General features: G+C 44.3%; 1 protein-coding gene across 6 annotated transcripts in view; it reads left to right on the forward strand.

Annotated features, from left to right (window-relative positions):
• The window catches only part of sema5ba (sema domain, seven thrombospondin repeats (type 1 and type 1-like), transmembrane domain (TM) and short cytoplasmic domain, (semaphorin) 5Ba), an 88,018-nt gene that overhangs the window by 57,482 nt on the left and 13,796 nt on the right, over positions 1–16,740 (forward strand). For all 6 annotated transcript variants that reach the window (XM_061841972.1, XM_061841974.1, XM_061841975.1 and 3 more), the window contains 9 exons: positions 1,369–1,504; positions 1,584–1,791; positions 1,869–2,076; positions 10,098–10,215; positions 10,526–10,722; positions 11,700–11,843; positions 13,042–13,189; positions 13,271–13,496; positions 14,653–14,868. In XM_061841972.1, coding sequence (XP_061697956.1) covers positions 1,369–1,504; positions 1,584–1,791; positions 1,869–2,076; positions 10,098–10,215; positions 10,526–10,722; positions 11,700–11,843; positions 13,042–13,189; positions 13,271–13,496; positions 14,653–14,868 — 1,601 coding nt within the window. The remainder of the gene's footprint in view (positions 1–1,368; positions 1,505–1,583; positions 1,792–1,868; positions 2,077–10,097; positions 10,216–10,525; positions 10,723–11,699; positions 11,844–13,041; positions 13,190–13,270; positions 13,497–14,652; positions 14,869–16,740) is intronic.

Genomic DNA, 16,740 nt, shown 5'->3' on the forward strand with positions numbered 1-16,740 from the left:
ACTCACACTCGCGTGGTGACGGGAAAGCGTGTGGGTGAGCCCGGCAACAAATAAGAGGAATACACGGCGGTAAAGGAAGGAAGTCATTAGCTCCTCTCTTTGTCTCCCCCTCTCTCTCGTGTGTGACACCTGGCCTCCAAGTGAGATTTTAATTGTGTTCCTATTGACTGCGCACAGCTGATCGAGAAGCTCAAGCTGCAGCCAAATAAGGCGCATTCATGTGCTGCCGATAGGATCGTTAAGGGGGTGTCATCATTTTTCCTTTCCCATCGGGTCCTGTCCTATCCTGTCCATATCTATCTGTAATGCACTTCAATTTAGAGTCAGCCAGTCTGCTGTCATAAGTTAACATTTTTTTTTTTTTTTTTTTTTTGGAGATGCTGTCGCTCAACTCCTAACTCACATAACTTCTGTTCCTCCAAGTCCTGTCCTGCCCCGTCCAAAACATTTCCTATTTTTATCCACCATCCTGTCCGGTCCTATTTGACCCTGTCTTGTCCTTTCCCGACCTATTCAACCCGGACCATTTGTATTTGTCCTGTACATACAGTACCATAAATATTTCCCATCCCCCCCTCCTGTCCTATCCTGCCCTGTCCTAGCCCATCATGACAACTCAACATTTTCCCTTCTACAATTTCCCTTCCTGTCTTGTTTTGTCGTGTCCTGTCAAATACAACTTATCTCCCATTGTTATCTACCACACTGTCCAGTCACATTTAAAATTTAATCTCTAGTATCCCTTACCTACACCATCTCATCCTGCCATTTTTATGACCTACAATTGTTCCCTTGTCCTGTCCATCCACAATTTCTCCCCTTTTCCCCCTACCATCTTTTCCTGTCATATCCTGTCTTGTTCTTCCCTATCCTGTCCAATTTTGTCCCATCCATACCTCTGATTCTCACTCCCATCCTATCCTGTTCTCTCCCTTGCTGAATGTTTATTTATTCCATCCCCTCCTGTCCTGTCTCGTCCTTTCCCATCCAATCCTGGCATATTCCCAACATCTCACATCTTCCCGTTCAGTCATTTCTTGTCCTATCCTGTCCCATTTCCGACTCTGTCTTGTTCAGTCCCGTTCATATTGTCTCCCATTTCCCCTCCTGACCTGTCCCATTTTGGTCTACCCAATCCTGAACAATTTTGATTTTCCTCCAGTCATCCTGTTTTATCTTGCTCTGCCATGCTTTGTCCTCACCCATCGCTACAATTTCTCAATTTTCCTTACTGTCGGGTCATTTCCTTACCCATCAATAGCCTCAATTTTCTTTCCCATTCTGTCCTATCCTTTCCTCATCTATACCACGTTCCCCTTTCCTGTCTTGTTCTGTCCTGTCCTGACCTTTCCCGTATCTCATACCCAGAAACAGCATTGCAGCGTCGGCCGTGTGCGCCTTCAACCTGAGTGCCATTACGCGGACCTTCAACGGGCCATTCCGCTCCCAGGAGAACCCTCGATCCACCTGGATGCCGACCCCAAATCCCATCAGCAACTTCCAGGTCAGTTTCACTGTGATCACCATCAATCACTTATTCAGGAAGACAAGACAGTGTGTTTTCTGCCCCCATCCATGGTCAGTGCGGGACCATCAAGGATGAGGGACCAAACGAGGGTCTGACAGAGCGCAGCCTGCAGGATGCGCAGCGCCTCTTCCTGATGAACGAAGTGGTTCAACCAGAGTCAGTGGACCCACTGGTCATGCAGGATGACGTGCGCTTCTCCCACCTGGCTGTGGACATCGTGCAGGGCATGGATACGCTCTACCACGTCATGTACATCGCCACCGGTCAGTGCACATTACAAAGAAACAATACAACTAGAAATAATCCATCAAGTCGGGAAACTTTCTTGTTCCATGTGCAGAATACGGCAGCATTCTAAAAGCGTTGGCCACGTCCAACAAGAACCTGCAAGGCTGCTACCTGGAAGAGATGGAGCTCCTCCCAACTGGCGTGCGACAGCCAATCCTGAACCTGCAGATCCTGCACAGTGACCGTTCGCTCTTTGTGGGCCTCAGCGACCGAGTTCTGAAGATCCCCCTGGAGAGGTGCTCTACGTACCGCACTGAGACGTGAGTCCACTGTTTATCTGCGTTGTGCTCCTAAGTCTCCAATTAGCTACAGTATGCACCTTTGCAGATGCTGGGTCTACAGAGTACTGTTCGAGTCTAATAGCTTCTGTTTCTCACCCTGGTGGCCCTCCACCAAATGCAGCGTGCACACTGAATAAGAGGATGGAAGAGAGTGTGTGGCGTGGGTTGGGTTCTTGATGATGCGGAGTGCAGTTCCGCATCTACTGGTGAACATGTCTGTGTTGGTGGGGATGGTTCTCCCCCACAACCTGTTGAGCAGGCTTTGCCTCTCTGAAGCGGAGCAACTGGCGGACCGCGCTGTGATGGTGGTGGTGAGGACGCTTTCCACCAGATATCCATAGAATCTTTTCAATACACCCATCCCCAGGGTGGCGACAGTGGAGCCATTGGTGTGCATTCTTGAGCAGACTGGAAGCGTTTCAGCTCCAAGTGAGAGTCTTCAAAATGGTGGAACCGAAGGTACTTCTAGCAGGAGACCCCTTCCACTGCTGCTCCTCTGATGTGTCCCCATCTCCTTGGGTGTCTTCAGACTGATGCAATGATGTCTTTGCGCCAGTCCAAGAGATGTTCTACCTCCTCTCTGTACTCGTACTTATCCTTTCTTGTGATGCATTCCACGCCTGCTGGGTCGTCTGCAAACATCACTTTATGACAGTGGCGGGCGAAGCAAGTCGCCCGTGGGCAGCCAGTGCTGAGGGAGATGGAGGAGGAGACAGTGTTATGGATCCTAACAGTCTGCGGTATGTAGGTGATAAAATCCAGGACCCAGGTTCTCATTGATGGACTCCATCCGAGATTGTGCAGTTTTTGCACCAACGTCTCTGGAATAATTCTGTTGAAGACAGAGGTGAACACCAGGATAAGAAGTCGGACATAGGAGTTCTTGCTTTCCAGGTCTGTGAGGGTTGTCTGTACCACTGATGAGACCGGTTTCACCGGTGGAGCAGTTCTTCCTGAAAGTGTACTAGTTGGGGACCACAGTGAAAATGGATTTTTTGATCTGTGCAATAAGCAGAGCACATGATGACAAGTTTATCGGAGTGAGGGGCTACAGGCCGACGCATTTACAGACATTAGACATTTATTTCTCAATTTCTCAATCCTTTTGTTTATTTTTGGTCTTCCTTAAAAAAACAATTAAAAACTATTTTCGTCACACAACTTTTCCTTCAGTTGCTGTAGAAACTTCCCATCACGGGGAAACCGTATTCACGTGTCCACTTTTTGTTGTACACTCCATAGATTTTGATGAGTGGTAAATGGGGCTTGTTATCGAAGTCAACGCAGCTAACACTGAGCTGAGCAGCCAGACGAAGTGACGTCATTTTGTTCTCATATAGTGAGGGAGGGAACTCGCGTTAAAAAGTATACGGTACACGCCAATCCCGTGATGTCACGGGGCTTTGTTTTAGCCATTCCCACAAATCAGGAAAATTCAAAGCGTGAAAAAAAATGCTTGAATTGTATTATATCTCAATTCAGCACTATATTGTTATGTCTTTGTATACGTTTTGAGGACTTATCTTCAAACATATTTAATGTATTTAGAAACAAAACACGGGTATCTACTAAGAGCCCCTTTAATCCAGTGAGGGAAGCTGCTGTTTGCTTCTGTTCTGTTCCCTGTTGGCAGTTAATTTCGCACAATGCATCCGCCGCCCAGTAGCGGCTGATGAAAACATCCTCTGCCAGGATTAATTAAGCCTGTAAAAAAAAAAAGAAATTTAAAAAAAAAAAATATATATATATATATATATATTTTTTTTTTTTTTTTTTTGTGGCCATGTAGCAGAAGGACGTTTCGGGGAGGGTACGCACCCCTTGTAATTAAATTGTCCATCCATCCATCCATTTTCCGAGCCGCTTTTCCTCACCAGGGTGCCAGGCGTGCTGGAGCCTATCCCGGTTATCTTCGGGAGAGACGCCCTGAACTGGTCGCCAGCCAGTCACAGGGCACATCTAAACAAACAACCATTTATACTCTCTCATTCACACCCACGGGGAATTTTGAGTCGTTAGCCAACCTTACTACACATGTTTTTGCGATGTGGAAAGAAACTATAGAAAACCCACGCAGGCACAGGGAGAACACGCTAACTCCACAGGCAAGGTTGGGATTTGGGCGAGAGGCAGGGTACACCCAGAACTGGTATCTCTCCAAATAAGTAATATATTGTGTTGCTAATGTTATGCTAACACTTTTCATACATTGTACCTGTTCCTGTACTATGGTTATCATCACCCAGGCATACGCAATCAAACGCTCACACATTTGGACACACAGAAACACACACACATGACCTCATGCACAAAAACATCCATCCATTTTCTTTGCCGCTTATCCTCACAAGGGTCGCGGGGAATGCTGGACACTATCCCAGCTGTCAAGAGGCAGGAGGCGGGGTAGCCAATCACAGGGCACATAGAAACGAACAACCAACCGCACTCACAATCACACCTAGGGGCAATTTATCCATCCATTTTCTTCACCACTTATCCTCATGAGGGTCACGGGGAGTGCTGGAGCCTATCCCAGCTGTCAACGGGCAGGAGGCGGGGTACTGGTCGCCAGCCAATCGCCAGGCACATAGAGACAAACAGACTGACTCACAATCACACCTTTGGGCAATTTAGAGTGTCCAATTAATGTTGCATGTTTTGGGGATGTGGGAGGAAACCGGATTGCCCGGAGAAAACCCACGCAGGCACGAGGAGAACATGCAAACTCCACACAGGCTGGTCCGGGATTGAACTCGAGACCTCAGAACTGTGAGGCCAATGCTTTCCAGCTGCTCCACCGTGTCGGCTGCACAAAACATAAACACTTATGTATAAATAAACACAAATACGCACATGTGCATATACATGCAGACACGTACAAATACCAACACATGTTCAGTCTCACACTTCTGCATGGACCCACAAACAAGCGCACATCCCCGAATATGCACACATACACCGTACACACACACACACACACGTGTCAGGTAGTTGATGTAATGAGACGTCAACAGCGAGTGGAACACGGAGATCCCCTCCAGCAAGAGACCACTCACTCTGACACTCTTCCTCACCCCCAACTCAAGTCGCCGTGTTCGTCATCTTGATTTGTAATATCGGTACACATTTTGACAGCTTGCTGAAGCCATGGCGATGTAAAAAAAAATAAAATGTCTGCTTGGCAAATATTAGCATTACTGACAGATGGCAGGGGAGGAAGAACCGTAGGTTTTCAGACCAGGTGAGAAATTTGCTCTATTACTTATTATTATTGCATAGAGTGGTTACAGAGAATTTCTAAATGATTTATATTGATTTATTTAACCTTTAGCCTTAACCTTGAATGCCCATATAAGTGTTTACTTCAGTAGGAGAACAGACACAAACTATATAATTACAACGGTACAAATACTGATTCAATTTCTATTCTCAAATAAAAACTAAAGAAGTACAGATTGAGTACTAAAGTGAAAATGAATGTTAGGTCCCATAATATACAAAATCCATTTTGATTAGAAAACCATTTTTCCTTGTTTGTACGTTGCTAACCCCCACCACTGTTGTGTGTGCTTGCCCGCCGTTAGCGGTAAAGGCTGCATGCTCGCCGCGCAGCTGTTAGCTTTACGCGCCAAATGGTAGCGTTGTGCTTCCTCCGCGGTGGCTACGAGCCTCTTGCGAGCAAATTTAATTAAGTGAAAGTACTTTAAATGCCTCGCACTTTTCTCTTATTGACCCGCTCACCAGTAGGTAGCATTTAGCCCATTCATCTCATTTTTTGGTTACGTTGCTAGACCTTTGCAACAGCAGGTGATATGTAGCCTTTTAGCGATTGCCTCCCGCGCCTTGTGTGCAAGTGTGTGTGTGTGTGTGTGCGTGCGCGTGTTGTCCTCTATTTGCAGTAATTAGGTTTGACCTGGCAACTTGGCACCTGAAGGTAATGGCGCCGCGCCATCCTCCGCCCACCTTGCTAACTCATCCCGTGAGCTGATTTTGCGGCACAACACCCTTGTTTTAGCGCGTCACCTGCAATAGTGTCCTAGCATGACTGGCTGAGGTGCTATATTGCTTTAGTTGCAGTAACTCGCGAAATATGTATGAGGGGTTTTTTTTTGTTTGTTTGTTTTGTTTTTTGCTGGGTCGAAACCTGATTTGTAATTCTAGCGTATTTGCTCTAGCAACACAACTTGGCCAAATTATTAGAACAACTAAGTTGGTACATAGACTTCCTTGCTACAGTTTTCTAAACAGTCTCTACTTACTTGGCATCTTGCATCGTCCTCCACAGTCCCCAATTTACAGCACTCCACACTGTTATCTACTTTGCTGTATTCTATCTGTTCCATAGTTTCAACTTTGCTATATTGTTGTGCTACATCCCCACTTTGTGTCATTTTCCACTCCACAGTCTCCAGTTTCTTCATTTACTTCAGTTATACACCAAGGTTCATGTCCTTGTCCTGTCCTGTCTCTTCTTCTCCTGTCCTTCCCCCACCGGGTGTCACACTACTGCCCCCCACAACACTCATTGCTCTATCATGGTTGTATATATCTATGGGTGTACCGTATTTTCCACACTATAAGGCGCACTGGATTATAAGGCGCACCTTCAACGAATGGCCAATTTTAAAACTTTTTTTCATATATAAGGCGCACCACAACATAAAGCGCATAGAATAGATGCTACAGTAGAGGCTGGGGTTACGTTATCCATTCATTAGGTGAAGCTGCGCTAAAGGGAATGTCAACAAAACAGTCAGGTCAGTCAAACTTTATTAATAGATTACAAACCAGCGTTCTGACAACTCCATTTACTCCCAAAATGAATAAACAGCGGTTTTATTATTTTCCCCGAGTTAAAGTCAGTGACGTAGTATTGTAGTAGTAATAGTAGTAGTATTATAGAAGTCATTTGGGGGTCTTTACACAAACACTCCGCGCAGTCATAAATCCCAGCATGCATTGCGCGCACAGGGGAAAATGGAGTCAACGGCTGCTTACCGTAGGTGCGAGACCTGTTGCGGCTCAAGATTGAGCCATATATAAGGCGCAGTGTCAGCTTTTGAGAAAATTAAAAGCTCTTAGGTGCGTCTTATAGTGCGGAAAATACGGTACTTTTCTCATCTTGTTTACAGATAGTTTTTTATCTTTTGTCTTTTTCCACTCTCTCCTGTAGAAACTTTTTTTTCTGTTCGACTGATGGACTAATATTCTTAATAAACATCCATTATAATATTAGGAATCCACAGCAGCAGCTTATAAATTCCATTGCGACACACAAAAATTGTTCCCGGATAAAAGTAACCTCCATTCTGCTTGACCGAACAGCCAAAGAGGACAAAAAAAAAAAAACTTCAGTGACAACATTGCTACAGAATTATACTCCATCATGTCTATTTTCCTACATTGTATTCCTGTCTCTACTTCACCCCCCCCCCCTTTCTTTGTTCTCCACCGTAATATTGTTCTCCACAGTTTCCGTTTGGCCGCAGTACTCTACAGTTCCCACTTGACTTTATTTTAATCCACAGTTAGGCTGCACAATACATAATTTTTCTTCCTTCATCCCATGTACGTGTACGTAATAATCACATTGCAGGGTTCTGCGCAACGTTGGTGTATTGATATGCCGTCAGTGAACTATATTATTAATGTGTAACCACGCGAGGTACGTGGTCACAAATGCTAATGAGTCTAACGCCGACATTACGGTAAATTATACCTCATCAAACAACATGTCTGACCGAACTCTTGCTCAATACTATAGCGTATTTAAATATATGCACGTACACTTCATACAAAAGACTATCATACATTTATGCTCCATTGAGCAGTTTTTCTTAGAAGGGAAAAATATGTTTTTGTTTGCACATTGTGTGTATGTTATCCAGTATTTATTATGGCAAAATTTTGGGGCGAGAAGCGGGATACACCCTGAACTGGTCATCAGTCAATTGCAGGGCACATCGAAACAAACAAGCATTTGCCAAACTGTATGGTGGAAATAATGCGCTCTGCTTAGTGTCACTCTGAGCGTCCCTAATTGGATGATCCGCTGTTGCATCACGCGGGAAGCCCACTCGTGGCCCGGCTGCCCCCCCCCCCCCCCCGGGGGGAAGGAGCCTCGCCGCTGGGGAGAACTTGAGTGGCAAGACTTCTGCGTCAGCATGCTCCCCCCCCCCCCGGGGGGGGACGGACGGTATCGTTTTTCCGCCGTGTCCATCACAAGCACAATCAGATGCGCCAATGCCATTTTTTTATTGACACACCCGCCGTAAAAGCAGACGATGATTTTTACGACAAACGAAGGTGGAAGATTTACGGCTGCTGACGTGTCATCCTTTTGACCGGTGGCCTGTGGCTCCCTGCCAAGTTATTTTCATACGCCTGTAAACAATTTCATGTCAGAGGACATTGTATACTGCATCCTGTGTGTTATTGGTTAAAAAAAAAAGTAGTGCATAAAATATCCATCGTTTTTAAAATATTTAATAAAATGTTAAATATCAAGGGAATTGAGCACTACGCCATGAGATTTAAATGGCAAAAAAGTAAAATAATCCCAAATATTGGGGGAAAATATTGGATTAAAAATAGGACAATATTGAGGCTGAAAATAGAATTTTAAGCCCCAAAAAATATATGTTCCAATAAAAAAAATTTGCACAAAACATGGTCATAAATCATATGAGAAAGACGTTTGAAAAAAACTACACTCAATACAAAAAACAGAACAGTTATCATTGTTCAAAAAATTCTAAATTAAAGGAACAACACTATACCAAAATAATACAAATTGTAAAACAAATCTAGACATAGTAGGATATGAGAGAATATTATTTTTAATTATTATACAAAAACAATTGTGTATCTGAGTGTGTGTATGTATGTGTATATTTATACTTGGATTAGATTTAAAAATGTAACTGTGTAGAGGCTTTCTAATTAATTAATCAGAATTTTATATATGTGTGTGCATGTGTGTAAGTGTATATGTATATGTATGTATGTATGTATGTATCTGTGGGGTGGCACAGTGGATCAACTGGAAAGCATTGGCCTCACAGTTCTGAGGTCCTGGGTTCGATCCCCGTCCCACCTGTGTGGAGTTTGCATGTTCCCCCCTTGCCTGCGTGTGTTTCCTCCAGGCGCTCCAGTTTCCTCCCACATCCCAAAAACATCCAACATTAATTGGAGACTCTAAATTGCCCCGATGTGTGATTGTGAGTCCGGCTGTTTGTCTCTATGTGCCCTGCGATTGGCTGGCAACCAGTTCAGGGTGTACCCCGCCTCCTGTCCAGCTGGGATAGGCTCCAGCACGCCCCGTGACCCTTGTGAGGATAAGCATCTAAGAAAATGGATGGATAGATGGATGTATCCTTGGGGAAGACTGAACCCTGATTTGCTCCCAGTGTGCCTGGCAGCGCCTTGGATGGCAGCACCTGCCCATTGGTGTTTGAATGGGCGAATGTGACACGTCATACATCATCATCAATTTCCATTTAACATTTTTACCATGAGGGCCACAGTTTGGAGGTCTGTCTAATGTTTGAAATGCGGCGTTCCTGTCGGGTCAAAAAAAGATCACCAATGGGCTTGAAGAGACCAGCGGATGAGCGAATCCTTGACCAAAGTTCCGTGCAGCTGATCCTCAAATCGATATCACGGCTGTTGACCTCGAACCACCGAATTAGATTCGCCATTAGATGCGACCGCCGCCTGCTGTCGCTTCGTTCGCTCCCACTGGCTCCTTCTAATGGAGGCAGCCGTGCACAGGAAGTGCTGCGGAGGCAGACAGGAAGTGAACCTAACGAGCCGCTACGGCCATTACTTCCGTACGTTTCCTCATTAGCGGCTTAACCTTCAATTAGCTTCCAAGCACAGCCGGTTTTGAATATTTATTTGTGATGTTGTGTGTCTGGTATCTTGGGAGGGGAGTCTGTGGCTACTTTTTCATTCTTTTCTTTTTTTTTCTTTCTTTCTTTTTCATTTTTCTTCCACAGGTTGTGTTTGGAGGCCCGGGACCCTTACTGCGGCTGGGACACGCGTCAGCGGCGCTGCACGACGCTGGAGGACAGCACCAACATGAGCCAGTGGAAGCAGAACATCACGGCGTGTCCGGTAAGACGACAGCGCAGTCGTGGATGAAGACTAACCGGGTCCGAGTCACACACCGGACTCACACTAAAAACTGAAGCTCTGTAAAATTATTAGTATTTTTCGATGCAAAAGATAATTCTTATGAGCATAAAATGTTATTATTTTTCAAGAAAAGAGCATGCCTTTTTGGTATCAAAATAGACCTCTTTGAAAAGGTAACAACTAGTCGTTTCCACGTAAACGCTGCAGCTGCGCCCCCGCCGCGTCTCTTGCCGCGACTTCTGACTTGCGCCCATGCGACTTGCGGGCTGGTTCCTAACCCCCCCCCCAGACGCAGAACCAGACCAGGCACGGCAGCTTCGGGAGCTGGACGGCGTGGCACACGTGCAACAACGACGACGGAGCGGACGGAGGCGCCGACGGGGTCAGCTCGTGTTGGTGCCGGTCCCGGTCGTGCGACAGCCCCGCCCCCCGCTGCGGGGGCAGGATGTGCGACGGCGCCACCATCCAGGTGGCCAACTGCTCGAGGTGGGGTGGGGGACGAAAAGCCGCAAAAGTCAATACGCAGCAACGACACTCGAATTCTGACTTGCTCTTCCGTGTATTCGCCTGCTGAGCATTTATTGTACATTTTGAAAAACACTCAAGCATATTTTGCATCCATTTAGCCATTTGCACCTTAATTTGGTTGGTTAAAATAAAGTCATAACAAATTTTATGAATATATTGAGACCAAATTGGTTAGGAAATAAATTAATGAATTTATATATTTTTTTAAAATGAGCAGGAATTGTTCACTATTTTTGGCATTAATTTAACCAATGTTTCCCCTTTGCAATTGGTCTATCAAAAGGTAATGTTTTTCCCTAAATAATTTTTCAAACATGTTTTTCTTGAAAAAAAGTCATATTTAAAAATAGTGATAGGGTTAAAGATTGCAAAATTACAAACTTAACCAAATGAAAATCTTTGATACATTTAAATATATATACACTATATGTAATACTGTGTAAAAATAGTTACATTAAAAAAATTATAATTATATTATTATTCACTTTTGTGCGTTGATTTACTGTATTTTATTTCATTTTTTTTTAGAATGTATTTGTTTAATTTTAAAGAAACAAATACTTGCAATGCAAACAATTGACATCCCAACAAAATAATCATTTCCAAATAATAAATATATTACGTTAGATAAACATATACAGCAGTAAAATTAAAAAAAATGAAATATACAATTAGAATAAATTTGTGTATTTTGTGTACTTTAGCAATTCTTCTTTCCTTAAAAATGATTAAAATACTCTTTTTTTTTATAATCCTCTCATGAAATAATCATTTGATTAATTTACTTTGGATAATGTTATAATAATAAAATAATAATAATTTTCAGAAGATTAAAAAACACTTTGCTGTGAAGTGAAATTAAATATGAAATAAACTTTGCCCCGTGTTGGTTTGACGAGCTCCATCCATGGTCTTGTTTGTATGCGTCGCCATAGAAACGGAGGCTGGACGCCCTGGTCATCATGGGGACAGTGCAGCACCAGCTGCGGCACGGGATTCGAGTTGCGCCAGCGCTCATGCAACAACCCGGCGCCGCGGCACGGAGGGCGTGTCTGCGTCGGGGCCAGCCGTGACGAGAGGTGAACAAAAAGTCCATAGAGAAAGTCCACACACCCCTGTTGAAATGCTTCGTTTTTATGACGAGATTGTGTCTAACATTTGTCTCCCATGATTGTGATCTCTAACCTGCATAATTGATCTGGAAAGGGGAAGTCAAAATAAACAAATGCATTGATAGGATTGCAACTTGGGTTGCGGGTGTGGACAGAAATAAGTGATTCATAAACAAACTGGCATTTGACCAGGGGTGTACAATGCTAATTTACTACCTGACTGTTAAACTGAAAAAAAAAAAGCTGAATCTTACAAGAATTAAGTTGCATTTCTCAGTAGAAAAAAGTTGTATTCATCATTTAAAAAAAAAGAAGTGCAAAATTGTGCAAAGTGCAAAAAAAAGGTCTTTGCCCTTCCCCCAAATTTAGTAAAATCCTGAAGAATTTTACAAGAATAATTGTTTTTGTTCTGTTCTGGTTTTGGTTTGTTTTTAGAAATGGGAACTTGAAATATTGAAGTTGTAATTGTGAGAGGGAAAATGTGCAAAATTACAAAAAACAAGTTTTTGATTAAAAATAAAAACATTTTGAGAAAGAAGTTCTAATGTTAAGGGACTAATGTTATATCTATTTAATGCAAAAAGTCTATATTATATAATTAGATTTATGTGTAGTATTAATAAAATCCATCCATCCATTTTCTTAGCTGCTTATCCTCACAAGGAGTGCTGGAGCCTATCCCAGCTGGCAACGGGCAGGAAGCAGAGTACACTCTGAACTGGTTGCCAGCCAATCACAGGGCACATAGAGACAAACAGCCACACTCGCAATCACACCGAGGGGCAATTTAGAGTGTCCAATTAATGGTGTAATGGTGCACGTTTTTGGGATGTGGGAGGAAACCGGACAAAACCCATATAGGCACAGGGAGAACATGCAAACTCCAAACAGGGACGTCCGGGATTGAACCTGACATCTCAGAACTGTGAGGGCAACGCTTTCCAGCTGCTCCACCGTGCCGCATTTTTTTTCAATTTCAGTCAAAATATTCAGTTTATGAAGATTGTCAGATTTTTCTTACAACTTAGAGCTCTGTATTTTTTTCAAGAAAAGAACTTACACATTTATGAGAATAAAGTAGTAATTTTATGAGAAGTCTTTTTTTTTTTTTCCAGAACAATCCAAAATACAAAGTCATTGTGCTTGTGCCCCCCGACCCCTACAGGTTGTGCAACGAGGGGGTCTCCTGCCCCCAGCCAGTGCTGTGGTCACCGTGGAGCTTGTGGACAAAGTGTAGCAGCGAGTGCAGCGGGGGTTTGCACTCGCGGGTGCGCACGTGCGAGAACGGCAACAGCTGCCCGGGATGTGCCCTGGTAAGCTAATAAAAGTTCCCCGTCGAATCGGACGTTCACGGGGCAGTAAACGCTGAAAGGAAGGATTGCCTGAACTTTCAGGAGTACAAGGCGTGCAATCTGGAGGCGTGTCCGGAGGTCAAGCGGAACACGCCGTGGACACCGTGGATCCCGGTCAACGTGACCCAGGCCGGCGCCCGCCAGGAGCAGCGCACCCGCTACGTGTGCCGCGCCCGCCTGGCCGACCCGCACCTGCTGCAGATGGGGCGGCGCAAGCTCGAGACCCGATTCTGCCCCAATGACGGCAGCGCTGCCTGCGACACTGACGGTAAGCGAGCGAAAGTGGCAGGCAACTATATGTCCATATACTGTATGTGTGTGTGTTGTCTCTGTTTGTGTATGAAGCTTCAAAATGTTTTAAAAAGTTGTCCATTTTAGCCAAACTTACCTTGCTGGTATGCTTCATGGTGACATTGTTGACATCAGCATTTTAGGCGTATCAAGGTCGCTTTCATGATCTTTTGAGGAATTAGTGTGCAGCCTATTACCAAATCCATTGCCAAAGACGAACGGAACTGCAAAAAAAAAATACAAATAAAAAATGTTACTGTACCAAAAATAGTGTGTTGCAGATGCTGTATTCCGGCATGCTAGTCGCACTCTCTCTGAGCAGTGCTCTATGCACAATAGACAATTGATATAATCATTACCACCATTGTTGCCACATCAAATGGATGCCCTGGAAATGTGCCACTTTCAAAATGGCTTCCGTGTTGGCAGGAGGGAGAGGCAATTCTTCTGATTGGATCCGGTCATATTGTATATTTGGGTCCCATTCTCTGCCTCTATTGTGTCTCAGCGCCAGTAAACAGCAGCGGCCAATTCTGGAACTAAAAGTCTTTGTCATCGGCATTTTAAGTGACGAATGGAAATTATTTCGGGACACATTGTTCAGTCCTGACTGACCTTTATATCAGACATCCCTTGTGTCGGGCTCTGTTTTATCGAGGTTCCACCTTAGATATTTTAAATCGGAAAAAAATGAATCAGAAAATGTGTTTTCTTCCGTTGTGTAGCTTCTGAATTTTTACAACAGATTGTTGTGCCTTTTCCACAAAGGACTTTCTTCAGGCTCTTGTATGTTTAAATGGCCTCTCATACAAATTGGGGTCATAGCGCCACTTTTTGAAACTGTTCTGTCTCTATAAAATGGATTCATGCGTCACATTGCATTTTTCCCCGGTCAGCGTTGAACTCTCTTTGAACCAGGATGTAAAACAAATATATATATATATATATATCAAATGAAAATAAAAATACAAGGAGGTTTTTGCTTGAAGGATTCATGGTGTAAAAATAGGAGAAGTGGCTGGGGAAAGGGAAGTCTGGGTATCCCTGCTAAAGCTACTTCCCCCCCGACCAGAACCGGAGAAGCGGTAGAGAATGGATGGATGTAGTAGTCTTGACTCCGTTTTCCCCTGTAGACCTGGTGGAGGAGCTGCTGAGGACCCCGCTAGTTCGAGGCTCGAGCGCCCCCGGCTGGTCTTCGTGGGACTCCTGGTCCGCATGCTCGCAGAGCTGCTCCAAAGGATACCGCACTCGGCGGAGATCTTGTGCCGGACTGGAGGGCAAGAGCGCACCGGTAGCCTGCAGAGGGTCTCCCGTCGAGTACCAGGACTGCAACGTCCAGGCCTGTCCAGGTAAGACCCTGAAAACCTGAAAATCTTACTCCATCCTGCCACTGAAAATAACACATTCCAATCAAAATGGTGCCAATGACAGGGTAAGATTTATGATTTACGTCGCGTTATGATTGACAAACACGTCAGATTTTCTCTTTATCAGACACTCCAGTGCCAGATGCAAATCGTTCTGGGGTTGGCCAATGGAAATGGGCTGAACCCCCCCCCCCCCCCCCCCACGAAAAAATTGACCACTTCAAAACAAAATGGCCGACTACTTGTGCATTTCACAGTACAGGTTTTAAGATATTTATGCATCCCGACACGATGAACACGCGTGCCAGATTTTGTGCATTGGTGCCAAACGTTAATACTTTCTACCACTCGGTGTGAGGTTGACCACTGGAAATTGGCCTAAAAAAGAATCAATATGCTTCAAACCAAAATGGCTGCCCAAGTCCTACGCTATGTGCTTTTGTGCATCCTGTCATGATAGACATACAACGCCGGATTTCGTGTCAAGCTGATGTCCTGGTGCCGGATGCTAAAACCTTCTACCGCTCAGTATTTTGTGAGAAAGTTCATCCTTTTTGTCCTCGAATACATTCTGCCAAGAGGGGGGGGGGGATTTTGGGGGGGGGGGGTAGCTCCAATCAGAGTGTCTTTTGAAATGAGCATTATGTGCACGGCTCGTCTGGACGTGCGCTACACACACACACACACACACACACAGCCAAGGACAGGGCCAGTGACAAAAGAGAGGATGGCTGCGAAATTGTAATTGATGATGAGATTAGCGGGGAAGGATGGAGCCAATATAGATTAGTGATGTGCTCGTGTGTGTGAGAACGGTCTGTAAATTACACTCTTCAGACCGGGATTACAAACTTTCATTGGAAGGTGGAGGTGACGACGTCTCATTCTGACCTCAAAAGGCATTACGACGTGTTTGTGTAGCGCGTTCGTTGAGCTCACATCAACACTCGACAGATGTTGTAAGTAAGTAAGAGTACTGTTACTTTAGAATAATGACTCAAAGTAAAAAGTAGTTACCCAAATATTTACTTGAGTGAGAAAGTTTCAATGAAAAACTACTGTAATTCCCGGCCTGCACAGCGCATCTGGTTATTAGCCTCACCCAGTACATTTGTAAAGGAAATACCATTTGGTACATACATACGCCGCAGCTGTGTAAAAGCCGCAAGCGCCCAGATTGAGATATTTACAAAGGAAGATGATACATAGAGTTTAACGCTAGCGCCGTGCTAACGCTAGCGCCACGCTAACAGGGACGGTTAAAAAAAAAAAACATACTGGTAAAAAAAAATCACTGAGTAACACGCTAGTGTTAAATGCTGGCCCGTGGGCCAAATTTGTAATTATATTTAGCCCGAAAGGCAATTAGGCCTAACCCTAAATTTATGTTAAAGCTGGCCCGCCAGTATTTCAAGTATTACACACTTGTTTGGTTTCATGTTGAAAGGTTAATTTGTTCAACCTTGGCCCGCAGCTTTGTTCAATTTAAAATTTTGGCCCACTGTGAATTTGAGTTTGACACCCCTGCGCTAGTGCAACGCTAACAGGGCCGGACCGGTAAAAGTCACTTACTCGGCACATATATTCCACTGATCTCACTCTTAACTTTTTCCGCACGAGTGCCCCCTTGCGGCCGTTAGAAAAAAAAAAAATGCACAAATTACCCGCATCACCGCATAAACCGCAGGGTTGAAGGCGTGTGAAAAAAGTTGCAGCTTGTAGGCCGGAAATTACAGTACTTAAGTAAATTTGGGAGTTACTTCTTCCATTTTAATTTTTAAGTGGCGCACAAGTAACAACACAAGCACTGGACCCAACAGAAGCATTATCCGCTTTTTTTTTTTCACTTTTTGA

Source organism: Syngnathoides biaculeatus, chromosome 14 (assembly GCF_019802595.1).
Source record: "Syngnathoides biaculeatus isolate LvHL_M chromosome 14, ASM1980259v1, whole genome shotgun sequence".
Classification (NCBI taxonomy): Eukaryota; Metazoa; Chordata; class Actinopteri; order Syngnathiformes; family Syngnathidae; genus Syngnathoides; species Syngnathoides biaculeatus.